This window comes from Oncorhynchus kisutch, unplaced genomic scaffold (assembly GCF_002021735.2).
Source record: "Oncorhynchus kisutch isolate 150728-3 unplaced genomic scaffold, Okis_V2 scaffold1439, whole genome shotgun sequence".
Classification (NCBI taxonomy): domain Eukaryota; kingdom Metazoa; phylum Chordata; class Actinopteri; order Salmoniformes; family Salmonidae; genus Oncorhynchus; species Oncorhynchus kisutch.
In genome coordinates this window covers 66,473-92,035 of record NW_022263384.1, presented here as the reverse complement: position 1 = coordinate 92,035, position 25,563 = coordinate 66,473, and the positions used below count along the sequence as shown (strand labels likewise).

The 25,563-nt window shown below is 52.5% G+C and overlaps 1 protein-coding gene across 1 annotated transcript in view; it reads right to left on the bottom strand.

Annotated features, from left to right (window-relative positions):
• Nucleotides 1-432: 432 nt before the first annotated feature.
• The window catches only part of tsc2 (TSC complex subunit 2), a 63,057-nt gene continuing 37,926 nt past the window's right edge, over nucleotides 433-25,563 (bottom strand). The window contains 17 exon segments of the mRNA XM_031818502.1: nucleotides 433-1,592; nucleotides 2,550-2,648; nucleotides 2,823-2,914; nucleotides 3,442-3,520; nucleotides 4,148-4,287; nucleotides 4,938-5,124; nucleotides 6,732-6,818; nucleotides 6,974-7,052; nucleotides 7,156-7,738; nucleotides 7,741-7,786; nucleotides 12,370-12,512; nucleotides 15,960-16,040; nucleotides 20,286-20,528; nucleotides 21,857-22,111; nucleotides 23,807-23,919; nucleotides 24,508-24,666; nucleotides 24,851-25,012. Coding sequence (XP_031674362.1) covers nucleotides 1,416-1,592; nucleotides 2,550-2,648; nucleotides 2,823-2,914; nucleotides 3,442-3,520; nucleotides 4,148-4,287; nucleotides 4,938-5,124; nucleotides 6,732-6,818; nucleotides 6,974-7,052; nucleotides 7,156-7,738; nucleotides 7,741-7,786; nucleotides 12,370-12,512; nucleotides 15,960-16,040; nucleotides 20,286-20,528; nucleotides 21,857-22,111; nucleotides 23,807-23,919; nucleotides 24,508-24,666; nucleotides 24,851-25,012 — 2,725 coding nt within the window. The 3' untranslated portion in view covers nucleotides 433-1,415.

Here is a 25,563-nt window from a genome sequence, read left to right as displayed (position 1 = left end):
TAGCCTCCACGTGCCTGTATGACCTCCCTACAACGCCTGGACAGTCTGTGGTGCAACGTGGCGTTGGTGGATGGAGCGAGACATGATGTCCCAGATGTGTTGTGTGTAGATTGATGAGGATTCTTATTTATATAAGCCATTTTAGAATAAGGCTGTAACTTAACAACATGTGGAAAAGGTCAAGGGGTCTGAATACTTCCAGAATGCACTGTATGTGATGTGTTTGGATCGTCTTGATCAGATCATGAAAACCAGGGCTTATAAATCCTTTTTTTTTTTTTTGAGAAAGGTTTTCTGCAAGATGAGAGCCTGTAATCTGGTCCCTAGCCCAGTGCACTACCCCCTCCTACCCCCCCCCCAGTGCACTACCCCCCCCCCCCCCATGACATCACAATACAAATAGAAATGGAAGAAAAAAAACAGACACTTTCATTGGCTATTTGTTTTGTTTATTCTGTACACACACACAGCTTTCAAATGTGGTGTTACCATACTTCCTTCTGAGTGGTTTTGCGAGGGGATGAGAGAAGGAAATGAGGAGAGGGATGAAAGGGTGGGCGTCGGCTGTGTAAACCACGGGGGGGGGGGGTCATTCTCTGCGTTCCAAATGGCACCCTATTCCCTCTACATAGTGCACTACTTTAGACCAGAGCCCCATGGCACTCAAATGGCACCCTATTCCCTCTACATAGTGCACTACTTTAGACCAGAGCCCCATGGCACTCAAATGGCACCCTATTCCCTCTACATAGTGCACTACTTTAGACAGAGCCCACGTGTCCTGGTCAAGCATAGTGTATTAGAAAGACAATAGGGACGCAGCGTTAGTTCGGTACAGATGGTGCAGCCTGTCATCTCATCACCATCACAGCTAATTCATGGGAGCAGTTGGATGAAAAGCCACATCAGCTTGTCAAGACAAATGTCTGGGAGAGAATCGTCAAATCATATAGGTAGAAAGCAGGAAGTTATTCAACCGGTGTGTGTGTGTGTGTGTGTGTGTATCAAGAGAGAAAGAGCGAAAGCAGGTCAACGTTGTCCCTGACTAAACAGATCTAGGATCAGGTATTTTATTATCCTCCTGCTAGTGGACATTAGAACCACTCGGATAACCTGATCCTAGATCTGTGGTGAGGGAGGCAACGTCTGCCTTGAGCAGGGGGACCGGAAACAGTATCAGAAATATCACTCTGTTACAATATCCATACTAGCATACTACATAGTATGAAACCAATGTATTGGGGATGCAAACTATGTGTGAAAGGGCACCCTATTCCCTATATAGTGCACTACTGTTGACCATGGTCCATATGACTCTGGTCAACAGTAGCACACTATATAGGGAGTAGGGTACCATTTGACCCGCAGTAGTATACTAGTATAGACATTAGACACGGGGAAGGCGTCCTCAAGGCTCAGACGAAGTCGGTGAAGTCGTCCACGGTGGAGACCAGTCTCTTCCTCTGTCCGGAGGAGTCCGTGTTGGAGCCTCCTCCGCTGACCTGCTGGTAGGAGGACTGTTTGGTCTGGGAGGAGTGGCTCTGGGTCAGAGAGATACCGGGGGTGGGACGAGACTGGATCTCCTCCTGGGCCTGTGGGGGGGGGGGGGGGGGGGAATCAGAGAGATACCAGGGGTGAGATGAGACTGGATCTCCTCCTGGGGCTGTGGGGGGGGAGAATCAGAGAGATACCAGGGGTGAGACGGGACTGGATCTCCTCCTGGGCCTGTGGGGGGGGGGGGGGGGATCAGAGAGATAACCAGGGGTGAGACGGGACTGGATCTCCTCCTGGGCCTGTGGGGGGGGGTCAGAGAGATACCAGGGGTGAGACGAGACCGGATTTCCTCCTGGGCCTGTGGGGGGGGGGATCAGAGAGATACCAGGGATGAGACGGGACTGGATCTCCTCCTGGGCCTGTGGGGGGAGGGGATCAGAGAGATACCAGGGGTGAGACGAGACCGGATTTCCTCCTGGGCCTGTGGGGGGGGATTGAGTTGAGAAATTGCCTGATTTCACAGTAGGACCTCGGCGATATGGACATGTTGGGAATGTAGGTAGTTTAGAATGTCCTTGAACTTCACTTGTAAACATGTGTTTTTAGCAGGTCATCAACATCTACTTTTTTCAAACAGCAGTTTTTGTTGTTGTTGCATTGAATACATTTCCAGGTTTAATGTTGACTGTTCAGTCCACAACGGAGGTTTGTTCTCTGAGGTGCTCTAACTCTCACCGAGAAACAAAAGAAAGGCTTCTCCACTGACTGTGTGTGTGTGTATGTGTATGTGTGTGTGTGTGTGTGTGTGTGTATGTGTGTGTGTGTGTGTGTGTGTATGTGTGTGTGTGTGTATGTATGTGTGTGTATGTATGTGTGTGTGTGTATGTGTGTGTGTGTGTGTATGTGTGTATGTGTGTATGTGTGTGTGTGTATGTGTGTGTGTGTGTGTGTGTGTATGTGTGTGTGTGTGTGTGTGTGTGTGTGTGTGTGTGTGTGTGTGTGTGTGTGTGTGTGTGTGTGTATGCGTGTGTGTATGTATGTATGTGTGTTCTCACCCTTGTCCGGAGTCTCTTGATGTGTCGTAGTCTGGCCAGCCACTTGGAGGCGTAGGCATCAGAAGGGTTTGCTCTGTACTGGTGGACCAGAGATGCCATCTGAAACACACAGGGAGACATACAGACAGTCATGACAGCGTGTGCTGAATCAGCATGCAGTTATCAACAGCATGAACTTTAATTAAATGTCCAGGTGGAGAAATGAGTTAGGACTCTCTGTGTGTGTGTGTGTGTGTGTGTGTGTGTGTGTGTGTGTGTGTGTGTGTAACTCACGTTAGCGTGTAGGGCCATCTGTCGTACCAGCAATGGAAGGTTTTGGTCTGAGACGATCTTCACTACACTGGTGTCAACTAGACCCTCCAGATCTGATGGATGGAGACAGAGAGAGGGAGGAGGAAAGAGGTGAGGAAGTAGAGAGAGGGAGAAGGAAAGAGGTGAGGAAGTAGAGAGAGGGAGAAGGAAAGAGGTGAGGAAGTAGAGAGAGGGAGAAGGAAAGAGGTGAGGAAGTAGAGAGAGGGAGAAGGAAAGAGGTGAGGAAGTAGAGAGAGGGAGAAGGAAGAGGTGAGGAAGTAGAGAGAGGGAGAAGGAAAGAGGTGAGGAAGTAGAGGGAGGGAGAAGGAAAGAGGTGAGGAAGTAGAGAGAGGGAGAAGGAAAGAGGTGAGGAAGTAGAGGGAGGGAGAAGGAAAGAGGTGAGGAAGTAGAGGGAGGGAGGAGAGACGGAGGGAGATATGGGGAAAGAGAAGGAAAAAATACAAAATCAGTCCATTTCACTTCAACAAAAACTGAATTATGATTTAAAACATCCCCCTTGGCTCCCTGCTTCATTGTCCATCTCTATATTAGTCCTTGTTATTCATCCCCTCCCCTTCCTCTCTCCTTCCCTTCCTCTCACCTTTCCTGCACTGCAGGGTGACCAGGTTACTTCCGTAGTCCAGAGGCTTAATGATCACCTCAACAAAGTTAAACTGACCCTGGGACACAGACGAGAGGGAGGGAGGAGAGAGACGAGAGGGAGGGAGGGAGGAGAGAGACGAGAGGGAGGGAGGGAGGAGAGAGACGAGAGGGAGGGAGGAGAGAGACGAGAGGGAGGGAGGAGAGAGACGAGAGGGAGGGAGGAGAGAGACGAGGGGAGGAGGAGAGAGACGAGGGGGAGGGAGACGAGAGGGAGGGAGGAGAGAGACGGGGGGGAGGGAGACGAGAGGGAGAGGGAGGGAGGAGAGAGACGGGGGGAGGGAGGAGAGAGGGAGGGATAGGGAGGAGAGAGACGAGAGGGAGGAGAGAGACGAGAGGGAGAGGGAGGAGAGACGAGAGGGATAGGGAGGAGAGAGGGATAGGGAGGAGAGAGGGATAGGGAGGAGAGAGGGAGAGGGAGGAGAGAGGGATAGGGAGGAGAGAGGGATAGGGAGGAGAGAGGGATAGGGAGGAGAGAGGGATAGGGAGGAGAGAGGGATAGGGAGGAGAGAGGGATAGGGAGGAGAGAGAAAGAAGAATATAGAAGAGTTATCATTATTTAATCAAAATGAACACAAAGAACAAAAGTGGGTGTGTTTGTCTGCCTGTGAGTGAGTGAGTGAGTGAGTGAGTGAGTGAGAGTGTACCTTGATGGTCCCCAGTTTGTACTCCTCTCCTGAGTCGTTGTAAACCACCATAACAAAGTCGTTTCCAATGTGTCTCTTCTTGTTACAGCAGCCCTTATCACTGTCTCTGTTGGGCATCAGGGTGGCTATGTGGAAGATGGCTGAGGAGAGGAGGAGAGGGGGGTTAGTGGGGGTACAGCAGCCCTTATCACTGTCTCTGTTGGGCATCAGGGTGGCTATGTGGAAGATGGCTGAGGAGAGGAGGAGAGGGGGGTTAGTGGGGGTACAGCAGCCCTTATCACTGTCTCTGTTGGGCATCAGGGTGGCTATGTGGAAGATGGCTGAGGAGAGGAGGAGAGGGGGGTTAGTGGGGGTACAGCAGCCCTTATCACTGTCTCTGTTGGGAATCAGGGTGGCTATGTGGAAGATGGCTGAGGAGAGGAGGAGAGGGGGGTTAGTGGGGGTACAGCAGCCCTTATCACTGTCTCTGTTGGGCATCAGGGTGGCTATGTGGAAGATGGCTGAGGAGAGGAGGAGAGGGGGGTTAGTGGGGGTACAGACAGACCCCTCTGTAGGGCATCAGGGTGGCTATGTGGAAGATGGCTGAGGAGAGGAGGAGAGGGGGGTTAGTGGGGGTACAGACAGACTGACCCCTCTGTTGGGCATCAGGGTGGCTATGTGGAAGATGGCTGAGGAGAGGAGGAGAGGGGGGTTAGTGGGGGTACAGACAGACCGACCCCTCTGTTGGGCATCAGCTTTAACCCTGAACCCTGGGGTACAGAGTAACACCTGTAAGTAGAAATACAGTCACCCTGCATGATGTCATCGTGCCAGCAGTAGGTAAACTCCCCGTCATCTCCATACTGGTCTAGACCCCCCAGGAAGATCTGGTCTGGATCACAGTCCTTCAGGTGGATCAACTTCCCCAGGCCGGTCAGGAAGCCAGCATAGCGGTTAGAACCATACTCATTGGACAAGATGGACACCTCGTTGAATACCTGGGGTAGGGAGCAGGAAGGAGAGAGGGGGAGGGGGGAGAGAGGGAAAGGGGGAGAGAGGGAGAGGGGTAGGGAGCAGGAAGGAGAGAGGGAAAGGGGGAGGGAGAGAGGGGGAGGAAGGAGAGAGGGAAAGGGGGAGGGAGCGAGGGGGAGGAAGGAGAGAGGGAAAGGGGGAGGGAGAGAGGGGGAGGAAGGAGAGAGGAAAAGGGGGAGGGAGAGAGGGGGAGGAAAGAGAGAGGGAAAGGGGGAGGGAGAGAGGGAAAGGGGAAGGAGAGAGGGAGGAAGGAGGAGAGGGAAAGGGGAGGGAGAGAGGGGGAGGAAGGAGAGAGGGAAAGGGGGAGGGAGCGAGGGGAGGAAGGAGAGAGGGAAAGGGGAGGAAGGAGAGAGGGAAAGGGGAGGGAGAGGAAGGAGAGAGGGAAAGGGAGGAGGAGAGAGGGAAAGGGGAGGGAGAGAGGGGGAGGAAGGAGAGAGCCCGTTCATTAAAGGTTGTTTTGGTAGTCAACCCATACTACCTCTACAAGTTTCAGACTCATTTGTACCTTCCTCTGGAATCTAAATGTCGTCTCCGGTCCACACAGGGTTTATAGAGTCCTTGTGGTCATGTGTGGACGGGGGGGACAACCCCCCCTCCAAAACACAAGGTGGAATTTCTAAATGTGTTTGTGCATCTGCAGTGTTTCCCTTGTTAGCCAAATGTCAGCTACCCAAACCTGTAGTTAGTCTAGAGGCCGGCTACCCAAACCTGTAGTTAGTCTAGAGGCCAGCTACCCAAACCTGTAGTTAGTCTAGAGGCCGGCTACCCAAACCTGTAGTTAGTCTAGAGGCCGGCTACCCAAACCTGTAGCTAGTCTAGAGGCCGGCTACCCAAACCTGTAGCTAGTCTAGAGGCCGGCTACCCAAACCTGTAGCTAGTCTAGAGGCCGGCTACCCAAACCTGTAGTTAGTCTAGAGGCCGGCTACCCAAACCTGTAGTTAGTATAGCGGCCGGCTACCCAAACCTGTAGCTCGTCTAGCGGCCGGCTACCCAAACCTGTAGCTCATCTAGCGGCCGGCTACCCAAACCTGTAGCTCGTCTAGCGGCCGGCTACCCAAACCTGTAGTTAGTATAGCGGCCGGCTACCCAAACCTGTAGCTAGTCTAGAGGCCGGCTACCCAAACCTGTAGTTAGTCTAGAGGCCGGCTACCCAAACCTGTAGTTAGTCTAGCGGCCAGCTACCCAAACCTGTAATAATCATGGTTGAATTCCAGACCGATTGGCCCCCATTGATCTTCTCCAAGCCCCGAGGCAAAGTGTGTAGAATTGCAGGAAATTGATCACAAAATTACAAACATCTCTCTCCACCCCGTGGCAATATGTGGATTGCAGGAAATGTCATCAAAAACGCCCCCAGCAAGCCCCTCAAAGCAGCCCGTCCCTGGTTTAAAGGGATACTGAGAGACTGTTACAACGAAGCAGTGTCTGTTTGAAGTCATAGCTCTGACACTAGTTAGTATCGGCTCACAAAACCTCCTACATCCTGCACACAGATACCATACAGATGGTGTCCACCTGACTCTGGGGAGGTAGATTCATCTGGTAGGATCCCTTCAAAGACACCTGGACTCACCTGTCCAGCTCCTACAAACACCACTCCAATCTTATGGGTATCGTACGGAGGCATCTGGTCCAGAACCTTCACCGCTCTGTCGATCAGCTAGAGGGGAGAGAGAGAGAGAAACACACACACTCTGTCGATCAGCTAGGAGAGAGAGAGAGAGAGAGAGAGAGAGAGAGAGAGAGAGAGAGAGAGAGAGAGAGAGAGTTGGAGGAGAGAGAGAGACACACACACACACACACACACACACTCACCTGAGACTTGGGCAGCAGGAGAGGCTTGTTGGCCTCGTTGCCAAAGAAGGGAGAGTGGTAGAGCTGAAGGAACACAAAACTACAAGACAGAGGGAGAGAGAAAAGCATTAGGAAAGGCTCTGTGTGTGTGTGTGTGTGCGTGTGTGTGTGTGTGTGTGTGTGTGTGTGTGTGTCTATATAACCTGGGACTGAGTCCACTGGTCTTCTCAGTGTTGGTGGGTCCGGGCCGGGTGGTGTGGTACGCATCTCCTCCTATCCTCTCTCTCCTGGAGGAGGGGGCGGACACTGAGATGGTGTGACCCCTGGGACGGTGCCCTCCGCTGGGGGAGAGGGGTCCAGGCTGGTGGGGCGCTGGGAACTCCAACCTCATCCTGGCTCCCTGCGAGGAAGAGGAACCTCCTCCTCCCGATGTCCCAGACAACCCCCCTGTCACTGGGGTGGTATCCCCACTCTGATTCTGTCTGTTCACCCCTCCTCCTCCACTCTCCACCTTCTCTATCTCTTTCTCCACCGGGGGCTGTTGTGGCTGGCTCTTCCCCTCCGAGGGGGACCGAACCCCGGGTGCCTCTCCTCCTCCGGCCCCGGGTCCTGTTGTGGTCTTGGGGAAGGCCTCTGGTAGGGTCTGGAGCTCAGGGGAGGAGCTGGACTTGTTGAGGGTCTGGGTCTCAGGCTGGTTCTGGGTCTGGAAGGGGAGCTCTGGGCCTTGGCTGCCCGGGGTGGAGGGGGCCAGGGGGGGCTGGTCGATGGGGATGAACCCCTCACTACCTCCTCCAGGGTGGACTTCTCATCCTCCTGGCTGGAACTGGAGGACGACTGAGGGGAAGAACGGATGGAAACATCAATGTCTCCCAATAACCACCTGCCATAATCTATTGGAGGTAGAGTACTACTCCCCCTGTCTGTAGAGTACTACTCCCCCTGTCTGTAGAGTACTACTCCCCCTGTCTGTAGAGTACTACTCCCCCTGTCTGTAGTGTACTACTCCCCCTGTCTGTAGAGTACTACTCCCCCTGTCTGTAGAGTACTACTCCCCCTGTCTGTAGAGTACTACTCCCCCTGTCTGTAGAGTACTACTCCCCCCTGTCTGTAGTGTACTACTCCCCCTGTCTGTAGTGTACTACTCCCCCTGTCTGTAGAGTACTACTCCCCTGCTGCTGGTAACTCCCCCTGTCTGTAGAGTACTACTCCCCCTGTCTGTAGAGTACTACTCCCCCTGTCTGTAGAGTACTACTCCCCCTGTCTGTAGAGTACTATCCCCCTGTCTGTAGTGTACTACTCCCCCTGTCTGTAGAGTACTACTCCCCCTGTCTGTAGTGTACTACTCCCCCTGTCTGTAGAGTACTACTCCCCTGTTCTGTAGTGTACTACTCCCCCTGTCTGTAGAGTACTACTCCCCCTGTCTGTAGAGTACTACTCCCCCTGTCTGTAGAGTTACTACTCCCCTGTCTGTAGAGTACTACTCCCCCTGTCTGTAGAGTTACTCTCCCCCTGTCTGTAGAGTACTACTCCCCCTGTCTGTAGAGTACTACTCCCCCTGTCTGTAGAGTACTACTCCCCTGGTCTGTAGAGTACTACTCCCCCCTGTCTGTAGTGTACTACTCCCCCTGTCTGTAGTGTACTACTCCCCCTGTCTGTAGTGTACTACTCCCCCTGTCTGTAGTGTACTACTCCCCCTGTCTGTAGAGTACTACTCCCCCTGTCTGTAGAGTACTACTCCCCCTGTCTGTAGAGTACTACTCCCCCTGTTGTAGAGTACTACTCCCCCTGTCTGTAGAGTACTACTCCCCCTGTCTGTAGAGTACTACTCCCCCTGTCTGTAGAGTACTACTCCCCCTGTCTGTAGTGTACTACTCCCCGTCTGTAGGGTACTACTCCGCCGTCTGTAGGGTACTACTCCGCCTGTCTGTAGGGTACTACTCCCCCTGTCTGTAGAGTACTACTCCCCCTGTCTGTAGAGTACTACTCCCCCTGTCTGTAGAGTACTACTCCCCCTGTCTGTAGAGTACTACTCCCCCTGTCTGTAGAGTACTACTCCCCCTGTCTGTAGTGTACTACTCCCCGTCTGTAGAGTACTACTCCGCGTCTGTAGGGTACTACTCCGCCTGTCTGTAGGGTACTACTCCCCCTGTCTGTAGTGTACTACTCCCCCTGTCTGTAGGGTACTACTCCCCCTGTCTGTAGAGTACTACTCCCCCTGTCTGTAGAGTACTACTCCCCCTGTCTGTAGAGTACTACTCCCCCTGTCTGTAGAGTACTACTCCCCCTGTCTGTAGAGTACTACACCCCCTGTCTGTAGAGTACTACTCCCCCTGTCTGTAGAGTACTACTCCCCCTGTCTGTAGAGTACTACTCCCCCTGTCTGTAGAGTACTACTCCCCCCTGTCTGTAGAGTACTACTCCCCCTGTCTGTAGAGTACTACTCCCCCTGTCTGTAGAGTACTACTCCCCCTGTCTGTAGAGTACTACTCCCCCTGTCTGTAGAGTACTACTCCCCCTGTCTGTAGAGTACTACTCCCCCTGTCTGTAGAGTACTACTCCCCCTGTCTGTAGAGTACTACTCCCCCTGTCTGTAGAGTACTTACTCCCCCTGTCTGTAGAGTACTACTCCCCCTGTCTGTAGAGTACTACTCCCCCTGTCTGTTCTGTAGAGTACTACTCCCCCTGTCTGTAGAGTACTACTCCCCCTGTCTGTAGAGTACTACTCCCCCTGTCTGTAGAGTACTACTCCCCCCTGTCTGTAGAGTACTACTCCCCCTTGTCTGTAAGACTACTCCCCCTGTCTGTAGAGTACTACTCCCCCTGTCTGTAGAGTACTACTCCCCCTGTCTGTAGAGTACTACTCCCCCTTGTCTGTAGAGTACTACTCCCCCTGTCTGTAGAGTACTACTCCCCCTGTCTGTAGAGTACTACTCCCCCTGTCTGTAGAGTACTACTCCCCCTGTCTGTAGAGTACTACTCCCCCTGTCTGTAGAGTACTACTCCCCCTGTCTGTAGAGTACTACTCCCCCTGTCTGTAGAGTACTACTCCCCCTGTCTGTAGAGTACTACTCCCCCTGTCTGTAGATACTACTCCCCTGTCTGTAGAGTACTACTCCCCCTGTCTGTAGAGTACTACTCCCCCTGTCTGTAGAGTACTACTCCCCCTGTCTGTAGATGTACTACTCCCCCTGTCTGTAGAGTACTACTCCCCCTGTCTGTAGTGTACTACTCCCCCTGTCTGTAGTGTACTACTCCCCCCGTCTGTAGAGTACTACTCCCCCCGTCTGTAGAGTACTACTCCCCCCGTCTGTAGAGTACTACTCCCCCCGTCTGTAGAGTACTACTCCCCCCGTCTGTAGGTACTACTCCCCCCGTCTGTAGAGTACTACTCCCCCCGTCTGTTAGAGTACTACTCCCCCTGTCTGTAGAGTACTACTCCCCCTGTACTCCCCCTGTCTGTAGAGTACTACTGCCCCGTCTTGTAGAGTACTACTGCCCCTGTCTGTAGAGTACTACTCCCCCTGTCTGTAGAGTACTACTGCCCCTGTCTGTAGAGTACTACTCCCCCTGTCTGTAGAGTACTACTCCCCCTGTCTGTAGAGTACTACTCCCCCTGTCTGTAGAGTACTACTCCCCCTGTCTGTAGAGTACTACTCCCCCTGTCTGTAGAGTACTACTCCCCCTGTTACTCCCCCTGTCTGTAGTTACTACTCCCCCTGTCTGTAGAGTACTACTCCCCCTGTCTGTAGAGTACTACTCCCCCTGTCTGTAGAGTACTACTCCCCCTGTACTCCCCTGTCTGTAGTACTACTCCCCCTGTCTGTAGATACTACGTCCCCTGTACTCCCCCTGTCTGTAGAGTACTACTCCCCCTGTCTGTAGAGTACTACTCCCCCTGTCTGTAGAGTACTACTCCCCTGTCTGTAGTGTACTACTCCCCCTGTCTGTAGTGTACTACTCCCCTGTCTGTAGTGTACTACTCCCCCTGTCTGTAGTTGTACTACTCCCCCTGTCTGTAGAGTACTACTCCCCCTGTTCTGTAGAGTTACTACTCCCCCTGTCTGTAAGTACTACTCCCCCTGTCTGTAGAGTACTACTCCCCCTGTCTGTAGAGTACTACTCCCCCTGTCTGTAGTGTACTACTCCCCCTGTCTGTAGTGTACTACTCCCCCTGTCTGTAGAGTACTACTCCCCCTGTCTGTAGAGTACTACTCCCCCTGTCTGTAGAGTACTACTCCCCCCGTCTGTAGTGTACTACTCCCCCCGTCTGTAGTGTACTACTCCCCCCGTCTGTAGTGTACTACTCCCCCCGTCTGTAGAGTACTACTCCCCCCGTCTGTAGAGTACTACTCCCCCCGTCTGTAGAGTACTACTCCCCCCGTCTGTAGAGTACTACTCCCCCCGTCTGTAGGAGTACTACTCCCCCCGTCTGTAGAGTACTACTCCCCCCGTCTGTAGAGTACTACTCCCCCCGTCTGTAGAGTACTACTCCCCCTGTCTGTAGAGTACTACTCCCCCTGTACTCCCCCTGTCTGTAGAGTACTACTGCCCCTGTCTGTAGAGTACTACTCCCCCTGTCTGTAGAGTACTACTCCCCCTGTCTGTAGAGTACTACTCCCCCTGTCTGTAGAGTACTACTCCCCCTGTCTGTAGAGTACTACTCCCCCTGTCTGTAGAGGACTACTCCCCCTGTACTCCCCCTGTCTGTAGTGTACTACTCCCCCTGTCTGTAGAGAACTACTCCCCCTGTACTCCCCCTGTCTGTAGAGTACTACTCCCCCTGTCTGTAGTGTACTACTCCCCCTGTCTGTAGTGTACTACTCCCCCCTGTCTGTAGTGTACTACTCCCCCTGTCTGTAGTGTACTACTCCCCCTGTCTGTAGTGTTACTACTCCCCCTGTCTGTAGTGTACTACTCCCCCTGTCTGTAGTGTACTACTCCCCCTGTCTGTAGTGTACTACTCCCCCTGTCTGTAGTGTACTACTCCCCCTGTCTGTAGTGTACTACTCCCCCTGTCTGTAGTGTACTACTCCCCCTGTCTGTAGAGTACTACTCCCCCTGTCTGTAGAGTACTACTCCCCCTGTCTGTAGAGTACTACTCCCCCTGTCTGTAGAGTACTACTCCCCCTGTCTGTAGAGTACTACTCCCCCTGTCTGTAGAGTACTACTCCCCCTGTCTGTAGAGTACTACTCCCCCTGTCTGTAGAGTACTACTCCCCCTGTCTGTAGAGTACTACTCCCCCTGTCTGTAGAGTACTACTCCCCCTGTCTGTAGAGTACTACTCCCCCTGTCTGTAGAGTACTACTCCCCCTGTCTGTAGAGTACTACTCCCCCTGTCTGTAGAGTACTACTCCCCTGTCTGTAGTGTACTACTCACCCTGTCTGTAGTGTACTACTCACCCTGCTGAGTGTTCTAGGGGGCAGGGCCCTTGGTGAACTTGTCAGCAGCGATGTAGATGGGTTCAGAGGGCATGGCCTCAAACTTCTCCGCCTCTGGCCAATCAGAGGGGTAGTCTACGTGGCCCCTGACCCCTGTCCCCTCTAGCACTACCACAGAGTCTACAGCAGGGGGCGACAGAGAGGAGAGGGTTAGAGGGGACGAGGGACACACAGATACCACAGAGTCTACAGCAGGGGGGCGACAGAGAGGAGAGGGGACGAGGGACACACAGATACCAGAGAGTCTACAGCAGGGGGTGACAGAGAGGAGAGGGGACGAGGGACACACAGAGTCTACAGCAGGGGGCGACAGAGAGGAGAGGGGACGAGGGACACACAGAGTCTACAGCAGGGGGCGACAGAGAGGAGAGGGGACGAGGGACACACAGATACCAGAGAGTCTACTGCAGGGGGCGACAGAGAGGAGAGGGGACGAGGGACACACAGAGTCTACAGCAGGGGGCCACAGAGAGGAGAGGGGACGAGGGACACACACAGTCTACAGCAGGGGGCCACAGAGAGGAGAGGGGACGAGGGACACACAGATACCACAGAGTCTACAGCAGGGGGCGACAGAGAGGAGAGGGGACGAGGGACACACAGAGTCTACTGCAGGGGGTGACAGAGAGGAGGGGACGAGGGACACACAGAGTCTACAGCAGGGGGCCACAGAGAGGAGAGGGGACGAGGGACACACAGATACCAGAGTCTACAGCAGGGGGCGACAGAGAGGGGAGGGGACGAGGGACACACAGAGTCTACAGCAGGGGGCCACAGAGAGGGGAGGGGATGAGGGACACACAGAGTCTACTGCAGGGGGCGACAGAGAGGAGAGGGGACGAGGGACACAGATACCACAGAGTCTACAGCAGGGGGCGACAGAGAGGAGAGGGGACGAGGGACACAGACCACAGAGTCTACTGCAGGGGGCGACAGAGAGGAGAGGGGATGAGGGACACACAGAGTCTACAGCAGGGGGCGACAGAGAGGAGAGGGGACGAGGGACACACAGACCACAGAGTCTACAGCAGGGGGCGACAGAGAGGAGAGGGGACGAGGGACACACAGAGTCTACTGCAGGGGGTGACAGAGAGGAGAGGGGACGAGGGACACACAGACCACAGAGTCTACTGCAGGGGGCGACAGAGAGGAGAGGGGATGAGGGACACACAGAGTCTACAGCAGGTGGCGACAGAGAGGAGAGGGGACGAGGGACACACAGACCACAGAGTCTACTGCAGGGGGCGACAGAGAGGAGAGGGGATGAGGGACACACAGAGTCTACAGCAGGGGGCGACAGAGAGGAGAGGGGACGAGGGACACACAGAGTCTACAGCAGGGGGCGACAGAGAGGAGAGGGGACGAGGGACACACAGAGTCTACAGCAGGGGGCGACAGAGAGGAGAGGGGACGAGGGACACACAGATACCCACGGCAACGAACGCAACAGCATACACAGAAAAACATAATTAATGAATACATTTAATAAACACACACACACACAGACAAAGAAACAAAACTCACCGAAAACCCCCCCGACAAAAACACACACTAAACTACCTCTACTTTGCTCCCTTATGTTAATTTACAAACTACCACCTGTAGTATACCAGACCACCACTAAGCGGTCACACACCTCCTAAACACACACACACACACAGATCAAACAGAATCAGAAGCATTACACGTATCGATCAGTGATCAAACAGAATCAGTAACTCAGTCAGGCAGGCGCACACACACACACACACACACACACACACACACACACAGGGAGACAGATCGAAGAGCAGACTTGCAGGCAGCAGCACATCAGTCATTGGCTCATCATCATTGGTAACATCTATTTGATGCGTCTTCAAACACGTTGTGGTCGGTCGGTCGGTCGGTTCACTTTCTCTACACACACCAGCCCAGACCAGACCTCATCCTCTCAGCCAATGGACATTTAGGATACTGACAGCAACAGAATATTACAATGAACACTTAGCACCGTGACACCTCACAAAACATAACATTATTGGGTGGTGTGGTGACCAGAATGATATCCCTAACACAAAATGGTGACCAGAATGATATCCCTAACACAAAATGGTGACCAGAATGATATCCCCTAACACAAAATGGTGACCAGAATGATATCCCTAACACAGAATGGTGACCAGAATGATATCCCTAACACAGAATGGTGACCAGAATGATATCCCTAACACAGAATGGTGACCAGAATGATATCCCTAACACAGAATGGTGACCAGAATGATATCCCTAACACAGAATGGTGACCAGAATGATATCCCTAACACAAATGGTGACCAGAATGATATCCCTAACACAAAATGGTGACCAGAATGATATCCCTAACACAAATGGTGACCAGAATGATATCCCTAACACAAAATGGTGACCAGAATGATATCCCTAACACAAAATGGTGACCAGAATGATATCCCTAACAAAATGGTGACCAGAATGATATCCCTAACACAAAATGGTGACCAGAATGATATCCCTAACACAGAATGGTGACCAGAATGATATCCCTAACACAGAATGGTGACCAGAATGATATCCCTAACACAGAATGGTGACCAGAATGATATCCCTAACACAAAATGTTGACCAGAATGATATCCCTAACACAAATGGTGACCAGAATGATATCCCTAACACAGAATGGTGACCAGAATGATATCCCTAACACAAATGGTGACCAGAATGATATCCCTAACACAGAATGGTGACCAGAATGATATCCCTAACACAAATGGTGACCAGAATGATATCCCTAACACAGAATGGTGACCAGAATGATATCCCTAACACAAAATGGCGACCAGAATGATATCCCTAACACAGAATGGTGACCAGAATGATATCCCTAACACAGAATGGTGACCAGAATGATATCCCTAACACAAATGGTGACCAGAATGATATCCCTAACACAGAATGGTGATCAGAATGATATCCCTAACACAAAATGGTGACCAGAATGATATCCCTAACACAAATGGCCAGCAGAGAAGCCAGAAAGAAGTGTTTGTGTCCTGGATGAGGTCTGTCTTGACTATGTTACATGCATAACCTCTATGACGATGTCATGGGGTGAAGAGTCAGAGGTTAAAAGAAAAAGGAGACAGGAAGTACATTCCAGGGCCACATGTTAGAAAGAAAAACATCAAAAGTGTCATTAAATTATCATGAACAAAACCCAGTCATAGAATTGGTTCATCTTGGCGGCGGGTTGATTAATTGATTGATCGATTGAAACGATTGGCCCGTGAGTTTGTTTGTGTCATCATCTCTCTCCAGTGGTGGCCCGACATGTTAGTGACACGTGATGACACGGGACGTGGGGGGGGGCACACATATGTTGGTGCATAGGAGGCTGGTGAGGGGAGGACGCGCTCACAGTAATGGATGGAATAGATGGATGGACGGTTTGATTTTACCATTCATTCATTCTGTTACTGTTCCGTTACCATGAGCCCATCCTCACATTTAAAGTGCCACCACTGGTTTGGGGTGAGGCTCGTGTTGGGGGCGTGGCCACGCTGCTTGTACCTGCCCAGGAAATGCTCCGTTGGAGCCGAACCGGAACTGGGGGCGGGGCGAAGGACAGACCCAGAGAGGAGAGAGAGCCCACTGGACGAGCCAGGTCGCCATTCAACACAGCAGAGCCAATCACAAATTAGCATGACAGGAAATGGAAAATAATAAACCAATCCAAAAAATGATAAAATGAATTTACAGTTGGAGGGAAAACAGTAGGAATTAAAATATGACAAAAAAATAAGATAGTTGATAAAATACCAAATGAAATTCACAATATATAAAATAGGGAACTAGTAACACAATATATGTGAAACACACGACAGACAATGATGGAAACTAGCAATGTGTGTGTGATCTGTTTGTGAGAGAAACAGCACTATTTCATCTTAACAAACTGGAACAAGAAACAATGTTTGTTCACGAGGATCAACCTGAACAAGGTGCATCTATGATTCGATCTACAAATCACCCAGCTACTAAATGAACGGACATTTGACTGTTCCTGATGATATAGAGATTAGTGAATCTGTGGAGCATCTAAGCTTAGACTGGCCCTCATGAACAAGTAGAGAGAGCAGAGAGAGGAGACCAGAGAGAGGAGAGGAGAGAGAGGAGAGAGAGAGCAGAGAGAGCAGAGCAGAGAGAGGAGAGAGAGAGAGCAGAGCAGAGAGAGGAGAGAGAGCAGAGCAGAGAGAGGAGAGAGAGCAGAGAGAGGAGAGAAGAGCAGAGCAGAGCAGAGCAGAGAGAGGAGAGAGCAGAGAGAGGAGAGAGCAGAGAGAGGAGAGAGAGCAGAGCAGAGAGAGGAGAGAGAGCAGAGCAGAGAGAGGAGAGAGAGCAGAGCAGAGCAGAGAGAGGAGAGAGAGCAGAGCAGAGAGAGCAGAGCAGAGAGAGAGCAGAGCAGAGAGAGGAGAGAGAGCAGAGCAGAGCAGAGAGAGGAGAGAGAGCAGAGCAGAGGAGAGCAGAGCAGAGAGAGGAGAGAGAGCAGAGCAGAGAGAGGAGAGAGAGCAGAGAGAGCAGAGAGAGCAGAGCAGAGAGAGGAGAGAGAGCAGAGCAGAGAGAGGAGAGCAGAGCAGAGCTGAGCGAGGAGAGAGAGCAGAGAGAGGAGAGCAGAGCAGAGCAGAGAGAGGAGACCAGAGAGAGGAGAGGAGAGAGAGCAGAGAGAGCAGAGCAGAGAGAGGAGAGAGAGCAGAGAGAGCAGAGCAGAGAGAGGAGAGCAGAGCAGAGAGAGGAGAGGAGAGAGAGCAGAGCAGAGAGAGGAGAGAGACCAGAGAGAGGAGAGAGAGCAGAGCAGAGAGAGGAGAGAGAGCAGAGCAGAGAGAGGAGAGAGAGCAGAGCAGAGAGAGGAGAGAGAGGAGAGAGAGCAGAGAAGAGCAGAGCAGAGCAGAGCAGAGAGAGGAGACCAGAGCAGAGCAGAGAGAGGAGACCAGAGAGAGGAGAGAGAGCAGAGCAGAGAGAGGAGAGAGAGCAGAGCAGAGAGAGGAGAGCAGAGCAGAGCAGAGAGAGGAGAGGAGAGAGAGGAGAGAGAGCAGAGAGAGCAGAGAGAGGAGAGCAGAGAGAGGAGACCAGAGAGAGGAGAGCAGAGAGAGGAGAGCAGAGCAGAGAGAGGAGAGGAGAGAGCAGAGCAGAGAGAGGAGAGAGAGCAGAGAGAGGAGAGCAGAGCAGGGCAGAGAGAGGAGACCAGAGAGAGGAGAGGAGAGAGAGGAGAGAGAGCAGAGAGAGCAGAGCAGAGAGAGGAGAGAGAGAGAGGAGAGAGAGCAGAGAGAGCAGAGAGAGAGAGAGGAGAGCAGAGCAGAGAGAGGAGAGGAGCGCAGAGAGAGGAGAGGAGAGAGAGCAGAGAGAGGAGAGCAGAGAGCAGAGAGAGGAGAGCAGAGAGAGGAGAGCAGAGCAGAGAGAGGAGAGCAGAGCAGAGAGAGGAGAGCAGAGCAGAGAGAGGAGAGGAGCGCAGAGAGAGGAGAGCAGAGAGAGGAGAGGAGCGCAGAGAGAGGAGAGGAGAGAGAGGAGAGCAGAGCAGAGAGAGGAGAGGAGAGAGAGCAGAGCAGAGAGAGGAGAGAGAGCAGAGCAGAGAGAGGAGAGAGAGCAGAGCAGAGAGAGGAGAGAGAGCAGAGCAGAGAGAGGAGAGAGAGGAGAGAGAGCAGAGAGAGGAGAGCAGAGCAGAGCAGAGCAGAGAGAGGAGACCAGAGCAGAGCAGAGAGAGGAGAGCAGAGCAGAGCAGAGCAGAGAGAGGAGACCAGAGCAGAGCAGAGAGAGGAGACCAGAGAGAGGAGAGAGAGCAGAGCAGAGAGAGGAGAGAGAGCAGAGCAGAGAGAGCAGAGCAGAGCAGAGCAGAGAGAGGAGACCAGAGAGAGGAGAGGAGAGAGAGCAGAGAGAGCAGAGAGAGGAGAGCAGAGAGAGGAGACCAGAGAGAGGAGAGCAGAGCAGAGAGAGGAGACCAGAGAGAGGAGAGGAGAGAGCAGAGCAGAGAGAGGAGAGAGAGCAGAGAGAGGAGAGCAGAGCAGAGCAGAGAGAGGAGACCAGAGAGAGGAGAGGAGAGAGAGGAGAGAGAGCAGAGAGAGCAGAGCAGAGAGAGGAGAGAGAGAGAGGAGAGAGAGCAGAGAGAGCAGAGAGAGAGAGAGGAGAGCAGAGCAGAGAGAGGAGAGGAGCGCAGAGAGAGGAGAGGAGAGAGAGCAGAGAGAGGAGAGCAGAGAGAGGAGAGGAGAAGAGAGAGAGGAGAGCAGAGAGAGGAGAGACCAGAGAGAGGAGAGCAGAGCAGAGAGAGGAGAGCAGAGCAGAGAGAGGAGAGCAGAGAGAGGAGAGGAGCGCAGAGAGAGGAGAGGAGCGCAGAGAGAGGAGAGGAGAGAGGAGAGACCAGAGAGAGGAGAGCAGAGAGAGGAGAGGAGAAGAGAGGAGAGCAGAGCAGAGAGAGGAGAGCAGAGCAGAGCGAGGAGAGCAGAGAGAGGAGAGGAGCGCAGAGAGAGGAGAGGAGAGAGGAGAGGAGAGAGGAGAGACCAGAGAGAGGAGAGCAGAGAGAGGAGCGCAGAGAGAGGAGAAGAGAGAGGAGAGCAGACTGGAGAGAGGTTCATTCATGTTCAGTGAAGTACAGCAGGAGTTCCTTCTCAACAACTTGGTGGTGACTGGGGAGCTGTACTGGTAGAGACTGGGGAGCTGTACTGGGTGGAGACTGGGGAGCTGTACTGGTGGAGACTGGGGAGCTGTACTGGTGGAGACTGGGGAGCTGTACTGGTGGAGACTGGGGAGCTGTACTGGTGGAGACTGGGGAGCTGTACTGGTGGAGACTGGGGAGCTGTACTGGTGGAGACTGGGGAGCTGTACTGGTGGAGACTGGGGAGCTGTACTGGTGGAGACTGGGGAGCTGTACTGGTGGAGACTGGGGAGCTGTACTGGTGGAGACTGGGGAGCTGTACTGGTGGAGACTGGGGAGCTGTACTGGTGGAGACTGGGGAGCTGTACTGGTGGAGACTGGGGAGCTGTACTGGTGGAGACTGGGGAGCTGTACTGGTGGAGACTGGGGAGCTGTACTGGTGGAGACTGGGGAGCTGTACTGGTGGAGACTGGGGAGCTGTACTGGTGGAGACTGGGGAGCTGTACTGGTGGAGACTGGGGAGCTGTACTGGTGGAGACTGGGGAGCTGTACTGGTGGAGACTGGGGAGCTGTACTGGTGGAGACTGGGGAGCTGTACTGGTGGAGACTGGGGAGCTGTACTGGTGGAGACTGGGGAGCTGTACTGGTGGAGACTGGGGAGCTGTACTGGTGGAGACTGGGGAGCTGTACTGGTGGAGACTGGGGAGCTGTACTGGTGGAGACTGGGGAGCTGTACTGGTGGAGACTGGGGAGCTGTACTGGTGGAGACTGGGGAGCTGTACTGGTGGAGACTGGGGAGCTGTACTGGTGGAGACTGGGGAGCTGTACTGGTGGAGACTGGGGAGCTGTACTGGTGGAGACTGGGGAGCTGTACTGGTGGAGACTGGGGAGCTGTACTGGTGGAGACTGGGGAGCTGTACTGGTGGAGACTGGGGAGCTGTACTGGTGGAGACTGGGGAGCTGTACTGGTGGAGACTGGGGAGCTGTACTGGTGGAGACTGGGGAGCTGTACTGGTGGAGACTGGGGAGCTGTATTGGGTGGAGACTGGGGAGCTGTACTGGTGGAGACTGGGGAGCTGCACTGGTGGAGACTGGGGAGCTGTACTGGATGGTGACTGAGGAGCTGTACTGGTCCCTCCCACCAACACACACACTGTCCCCTCCCACCAACACACACACTGTCCCCTCCCACCAACACACACTTATAATATCCAACACACCACTACACCCCCCTCCCCCTCCCTCTCCCTCCTCACCTGTGTTAGAGCGCTGGATGAGTCCAGGCTTGCCCCCTTGGATGGGTCCAGGGGGGTTAAGGGCTACGGGGGTCGGGGCGGGCGTGGCTGTGCTGGCGGGGGCGCTGGCAGTCTGGGTGGGGGGCTCCTTGACCCCCTCCATGGCCATGAGGACAGAGGACAGCTCCTGGAGAGGCATGTTACCCAGCTCAGAGGAGAAGGGACTGGGAGGGTTCTCCAGACACATCAACCAGCTGGTGTTACCTGGACAGGAGAGAAGTCAATTACCCCCCTGGAGTCCACTGACGCCCCGGTGGGGCAATCTAAGTCACATCACAAAATCCCCATCAAAATCCGTCAGTTTAAGCGAAAAATCGGTCTTATCACATAAACGGGGTCCTAACGTTTTTTTTAATATCAAATAGCTAAATGATCCACAGTATGACATCATAAAACCATTCCACATGTCAGCTTAGCACCCCCCACCTCCAATGACTTAGACTTTTAGGAATGAACCAATTAACCAAAGGGGTGCGTCACTTCAGTGGGTTGAGTCACTGATGTGATCCCCCCCCCCCCCTCCAATGACTTAGACTTTTAGGAATTAACCAATTAACCAAAGGGGTGCGTCACTTGAGTGGGTTGAGTCACTGACGTGATCTTCCTGTCTGGGTTGGCGCCCCCCCTTGGGTTGTGCCATGGCAGAGATCTTTGTGGGCTATACTCAGCCTTGTCTCAGGATGGTAAGTTGATGGTTGAAGATATCCCTCTAGAGGTGTGGGGGCTGTGCTTTGGCAAAGTGGGTGGGGTTATATCCTTCCTGTTTGGCCCTGTCTGGGGGTATCATCGGATGGGGCCACAGTGTCTCCTGACCCCTCCTGTCTCAGCCTCCAGTATTTATGCTGCAGTAGTTTGTGTGTCGGGGGGCTAGGGTCAGTTTGTTATATCTGGAGTACTTCTCCTGTCCTATTCGGTGTCCTGTGTGAATTTAAGTATGTTCTCTCTAATTCTCTCTTTCTCTCTTTCTTTCGGAGGACCTGAGCCCTAGGACCATGCCTCAGGACGACCTGACATGATGACTCCTTGCTGTCCCCAGTCCACCTGGCCGTGCTGACCTTGCACCCTCGACAAATACTGTGATTATTATTTTTTGACCCTGCTGGTCATTTATGAACATTTGAACATCTTGGCCATGTTCTGTTATAATCTCCACCCGGCACAGCCAGAAGAGGACTGGCCACCCCACATAGCCTGGTTCCTCTCTAGGTTTCTTCCTAGGTTTTGGCCTTTCTAGGGAGTTTTTCCTAGCCACTGTGCTTCTACACCTGCATTCCTTGCTGTTTGGGGTTTCAGGCTGGGTTTCTGTACAGCGCTTTGAGATATCAGCTGATGTAAGAAGGGCTTTATAAATACATTTGATGTGATTTGAATTAGTCAGGTCAGAGGAGGAAGAGAGATCGAGAAGAAAAGAGAGAAAATATTTGAAAATGGTCTGTATCTTCCGTGTGTAAACAGATGAAGAGGAAGCTATTCAACAGGTGTGTGTGTGTGTGCGCGCGTGCGTGCGCGCGTGCGTGTGTGTTTGTGCATACCTGAGGGTCTGCGTATGAAGATCTCGGCCCATCCCTGGGTCAGAACGGGCAGGAACTCTGCCAGGCTGGGCTTGTCTTTGAGGGGGTCCTTAGGGGGGGCACAGGGGGAAGGAGAGGGGGGCTCCAGGCCATCCAGACAGGGGCCGGAGGAGGAGGAGGGGGGAGAGAGGGGGACACCACACAGCTCTCCACCCTCAGAGGGTGAGACCAGGGGGCTGAGGCTCTGGGCTGGACCTGCACGGAGGGCATGGCCACCTGAGGGGGGGGAGAACGGGCGGAGAGGAGGAATTAGTGACATATCACCATCCCTACCTTACATGGAATGAAGGAGAGATAGAGACACCCCTTCAGATTAGTGGATTCAGCTATTTCAGCCACAGCCGTTGCCCCAGAACATTATTCCTCACACAGCCATGCAATCTCCATAGACAAACCTTGGCAGTAGAATGGCCTTACTGAAAAGCTTAGTGACTTACGTGGCACCATCATAGGATGCCACCTTCCCAACAAGTCAGTTCGTCAAATTTCTGCCCTGCTAGAGCTGCCCCGGTCAACTGTAAGTGCTGTTATTGTGAAGTGGAAACGTCAAGGAGCAACAACGGCTCAGACGCGCAGTGGTAGGCCACACAAGCTTAAAGAACGGGACCGCCGAGTGCTGTCCTCAGATGCAACACTCATTTCTGAGTTACAAACTGCCTCTGGAAGCAAACTCAGCTTCATGAAATGGGTTTCCATGGCCGAGCAGCCGCACACAAGTCTAAGATCACCATGTGCAATGCCAAGCGTCGGCTGGAGTGATGTAAAGCTCTCCACCATTGGACTCTGGAGCAGTAGAAACACGTTCTCTGGAGTGATGAATCACACTTCACCCTCTGGCAGTTCGACGGACAAATCTGGGTTTGGTGGATGCCAGGAAAAACGCTACCTGCCCCAATGCATAGTGCCAACTGTAAGGTTTGGTGGAGGGGGCTGTTTTTCATGGTCCGGGCTAGGCCCCTTAGTTCCAGTGAAGGGAAATCTTTACACTACAGCATACAATGACATTCTAGACGATTCTGTGCTTCCAACATTGTGGTAATAGTTTGGGGAAGGCCCTTTCCTGTTTCAGCTTGACAATGCCCCTGTGCACAAAGTGAGATCCATGCAGAAATGGTTTGTCAAGGTTGGTGTGGAAGAACTTGACTGGCCTGCACAAAGCCCTGACCTCAACCCCATCAAACACCTTTAGGACGAATTGGATCACCAACTGTGAGCCAGGCCTAATCACCTAACATCAGTGTCTGACCTCACTGATGCTCGTGGGTGAACGGAAGCAAGTCCCTGCAGCAATGTTCCAACATCTAGTGGAAAGCCTTCCCAGAAGAGTGGAGGATGTTATAGCAGCAATGTTCCAACATCTAGTGGAAAGCCTTCCCAGAAGAGTGGAGGCTGTTATAGCAGCAATGTTCCAACATCTAGTGGAAAGCCTTCCCAGAAGAGTGGAGGCTGTTATAGCAGCAATGTTCCAACATCTAGTGGAAAGCCTTCCCAGAAGAGTGGAGGATGTTATAGCAGCAATGTTCCAACATCTAGTGGAAATCCTTCCCAGAAGAGTGGAGGGGGACCAACTCAATATTAATGCCCACGATTTTGGAATGAGATGTTGATTTGATTTGGATCTCTTTTAGTCCCCATTTGGACTAATCTTCCAAGAGTTCTTAAACATTAAAATACAATTTATAATACAAACACACTTTCACATATAACACACTATTACAAACATACATAATACTAGCATAATGAGATGTTCAATGAGCAGGTGTCCACATACTTTAGATCATGTAGTGTATAGATTAGATAGCTAGGTAGAGAGAACGTCCTCTTCCAACCTGACATGGATCGTACTCTGATGACAGTAGAGAGAGAAGGATAGAGTGAGAGAGACAGAGAGAGAGTTCCTCCTCTTCCTACCTGACATGGATCGTACTCTGATGCGTGAGGCTCTGTTGAGCTGTTGACTGGACTGGGACTCCAGTTTGGCCGGAGCCTCTTTGGTCTGACGGGTGTGAAGGGAGGGGTCTGACCTACAGGGGGCAGGAGAGAGACCGGATATTACTGACAGTGTGTGTATGGGTTACCGTGTGTGTGGTGTGGGTTACCGTGTGTGTGTATATGGGTTACCGTGTGTGTGTGTGTGTGTGTGTGTGTGTGTGTATATATATATATATGGGTTACCGTGTGTGTGTGTGTATATGGGTTACCGTGTGTGTGTGTGTGTGTGTGTGTGTGTGTGTGTATATATATATGGGTTACCGTGTGTGTGTGTGTGTGTGTGTGTGTATATGGGTTACTGTGTGTGTGTGTGTGTGTGTGTGTATATATGGGTTACTGTGTGTGTGTGTGTGTGTGTGTGTATATATGGGTTACTGTGTGTGTGTGTGTGTGTGTGTGTGTGTGTGTATATATGGGTTACTGTGTGTGTGTGTGTGTGTGTGTGTGTGTGTGTGTGTGTGTGTGTGTATTGGTTACTGTGTGTGTGTATATGGGTTACTGTGTGTGTGTGTGTGTGTGTGTGTGTGTTACTGTGTGTGTGTGTGTGTGTGTGTGTATATGGGTTACTGTGTGTGTGTGTGTGTGTATATATGGGTTACTATGTGTGTGTGTGTGGTTACCTGGTCATCTCTCCCCCTCCTCCCAGCCTCTCAGCCATGTCCATTCCCAGTAGGGCCTGGCTCCTGACCCCACCGCTGGTCGTTATGGTGATCAGCTTGTTACCCACCAGCCAGGTCATACTGCGACCCCCCGCAAGAAGGAACTCTGCTATAGGAGACCTGGCAAAGGTTAAGGGTCAGGGGTCAAGTCAAGGTCACTTAATTCCGAGGGCTTATGGCAGTTGATAATCATAGAAGACCTCGTGTCCTTTTTCCCGTTGTGATTGGGTGAATAATGAAGACTAGAGTGAAGACCCACGAGGTCACTAATGAAGGCAGGAAATATCCCCTGGTCCGTGGGTACCTCTTGGGCAGCGCTGAGAAGTTGGAGAAGACGTATCGAGCCATCATGTCCAGACAGGTCTCCGTTAACTCCAGGTGGACGGTCTTTAACCCATCGTCTGCCTGGCTCACGGTGTTCTCGTCAGAAGAACCCAGACTACACGTGGTGCTGGAGGTGTGCATCCTACAGCCAGGGGGTGTCAGAGTGGGTGTCAGATAAGGTTGACAGAGAGGGTGACAGAGAGGGTGTCAGATAAGGGTGCCAGATAAGGGTGCCAGATAAGGGTGTCAGAGAGGGGTGCCAGATAAGGGTGCCAGAGAGGGTGTCAGAGGGGTGCCAGATAAGGGTGTCAGAGAGGGTGTCAGATAATGGTGTCAGAGAGACAAACACATACACCAGTGGAGGCTGCTGAGGGGAGGACGGCTCATAATGACGGCTGGAACGGAGTGAATGGAATCAAAACACCTCCTGAATATAAATAACCTTTGATACCATTACAACTACTCCCTTCCAGACAATATTATGAGCCCTCCTCCCCTCAGCAGCCTCCGCTGACACACACACACACGCTCAGAATCACACACACACACACGCTCAGAATCACCCACACACACACGCTCAGAATCACCCACACACACACACTCAGAATCACCCACACACACACACACACACGCTCAGAATCACACACCCACACACTCAGAATCACCCACACACACACACTCAGAATCACACAC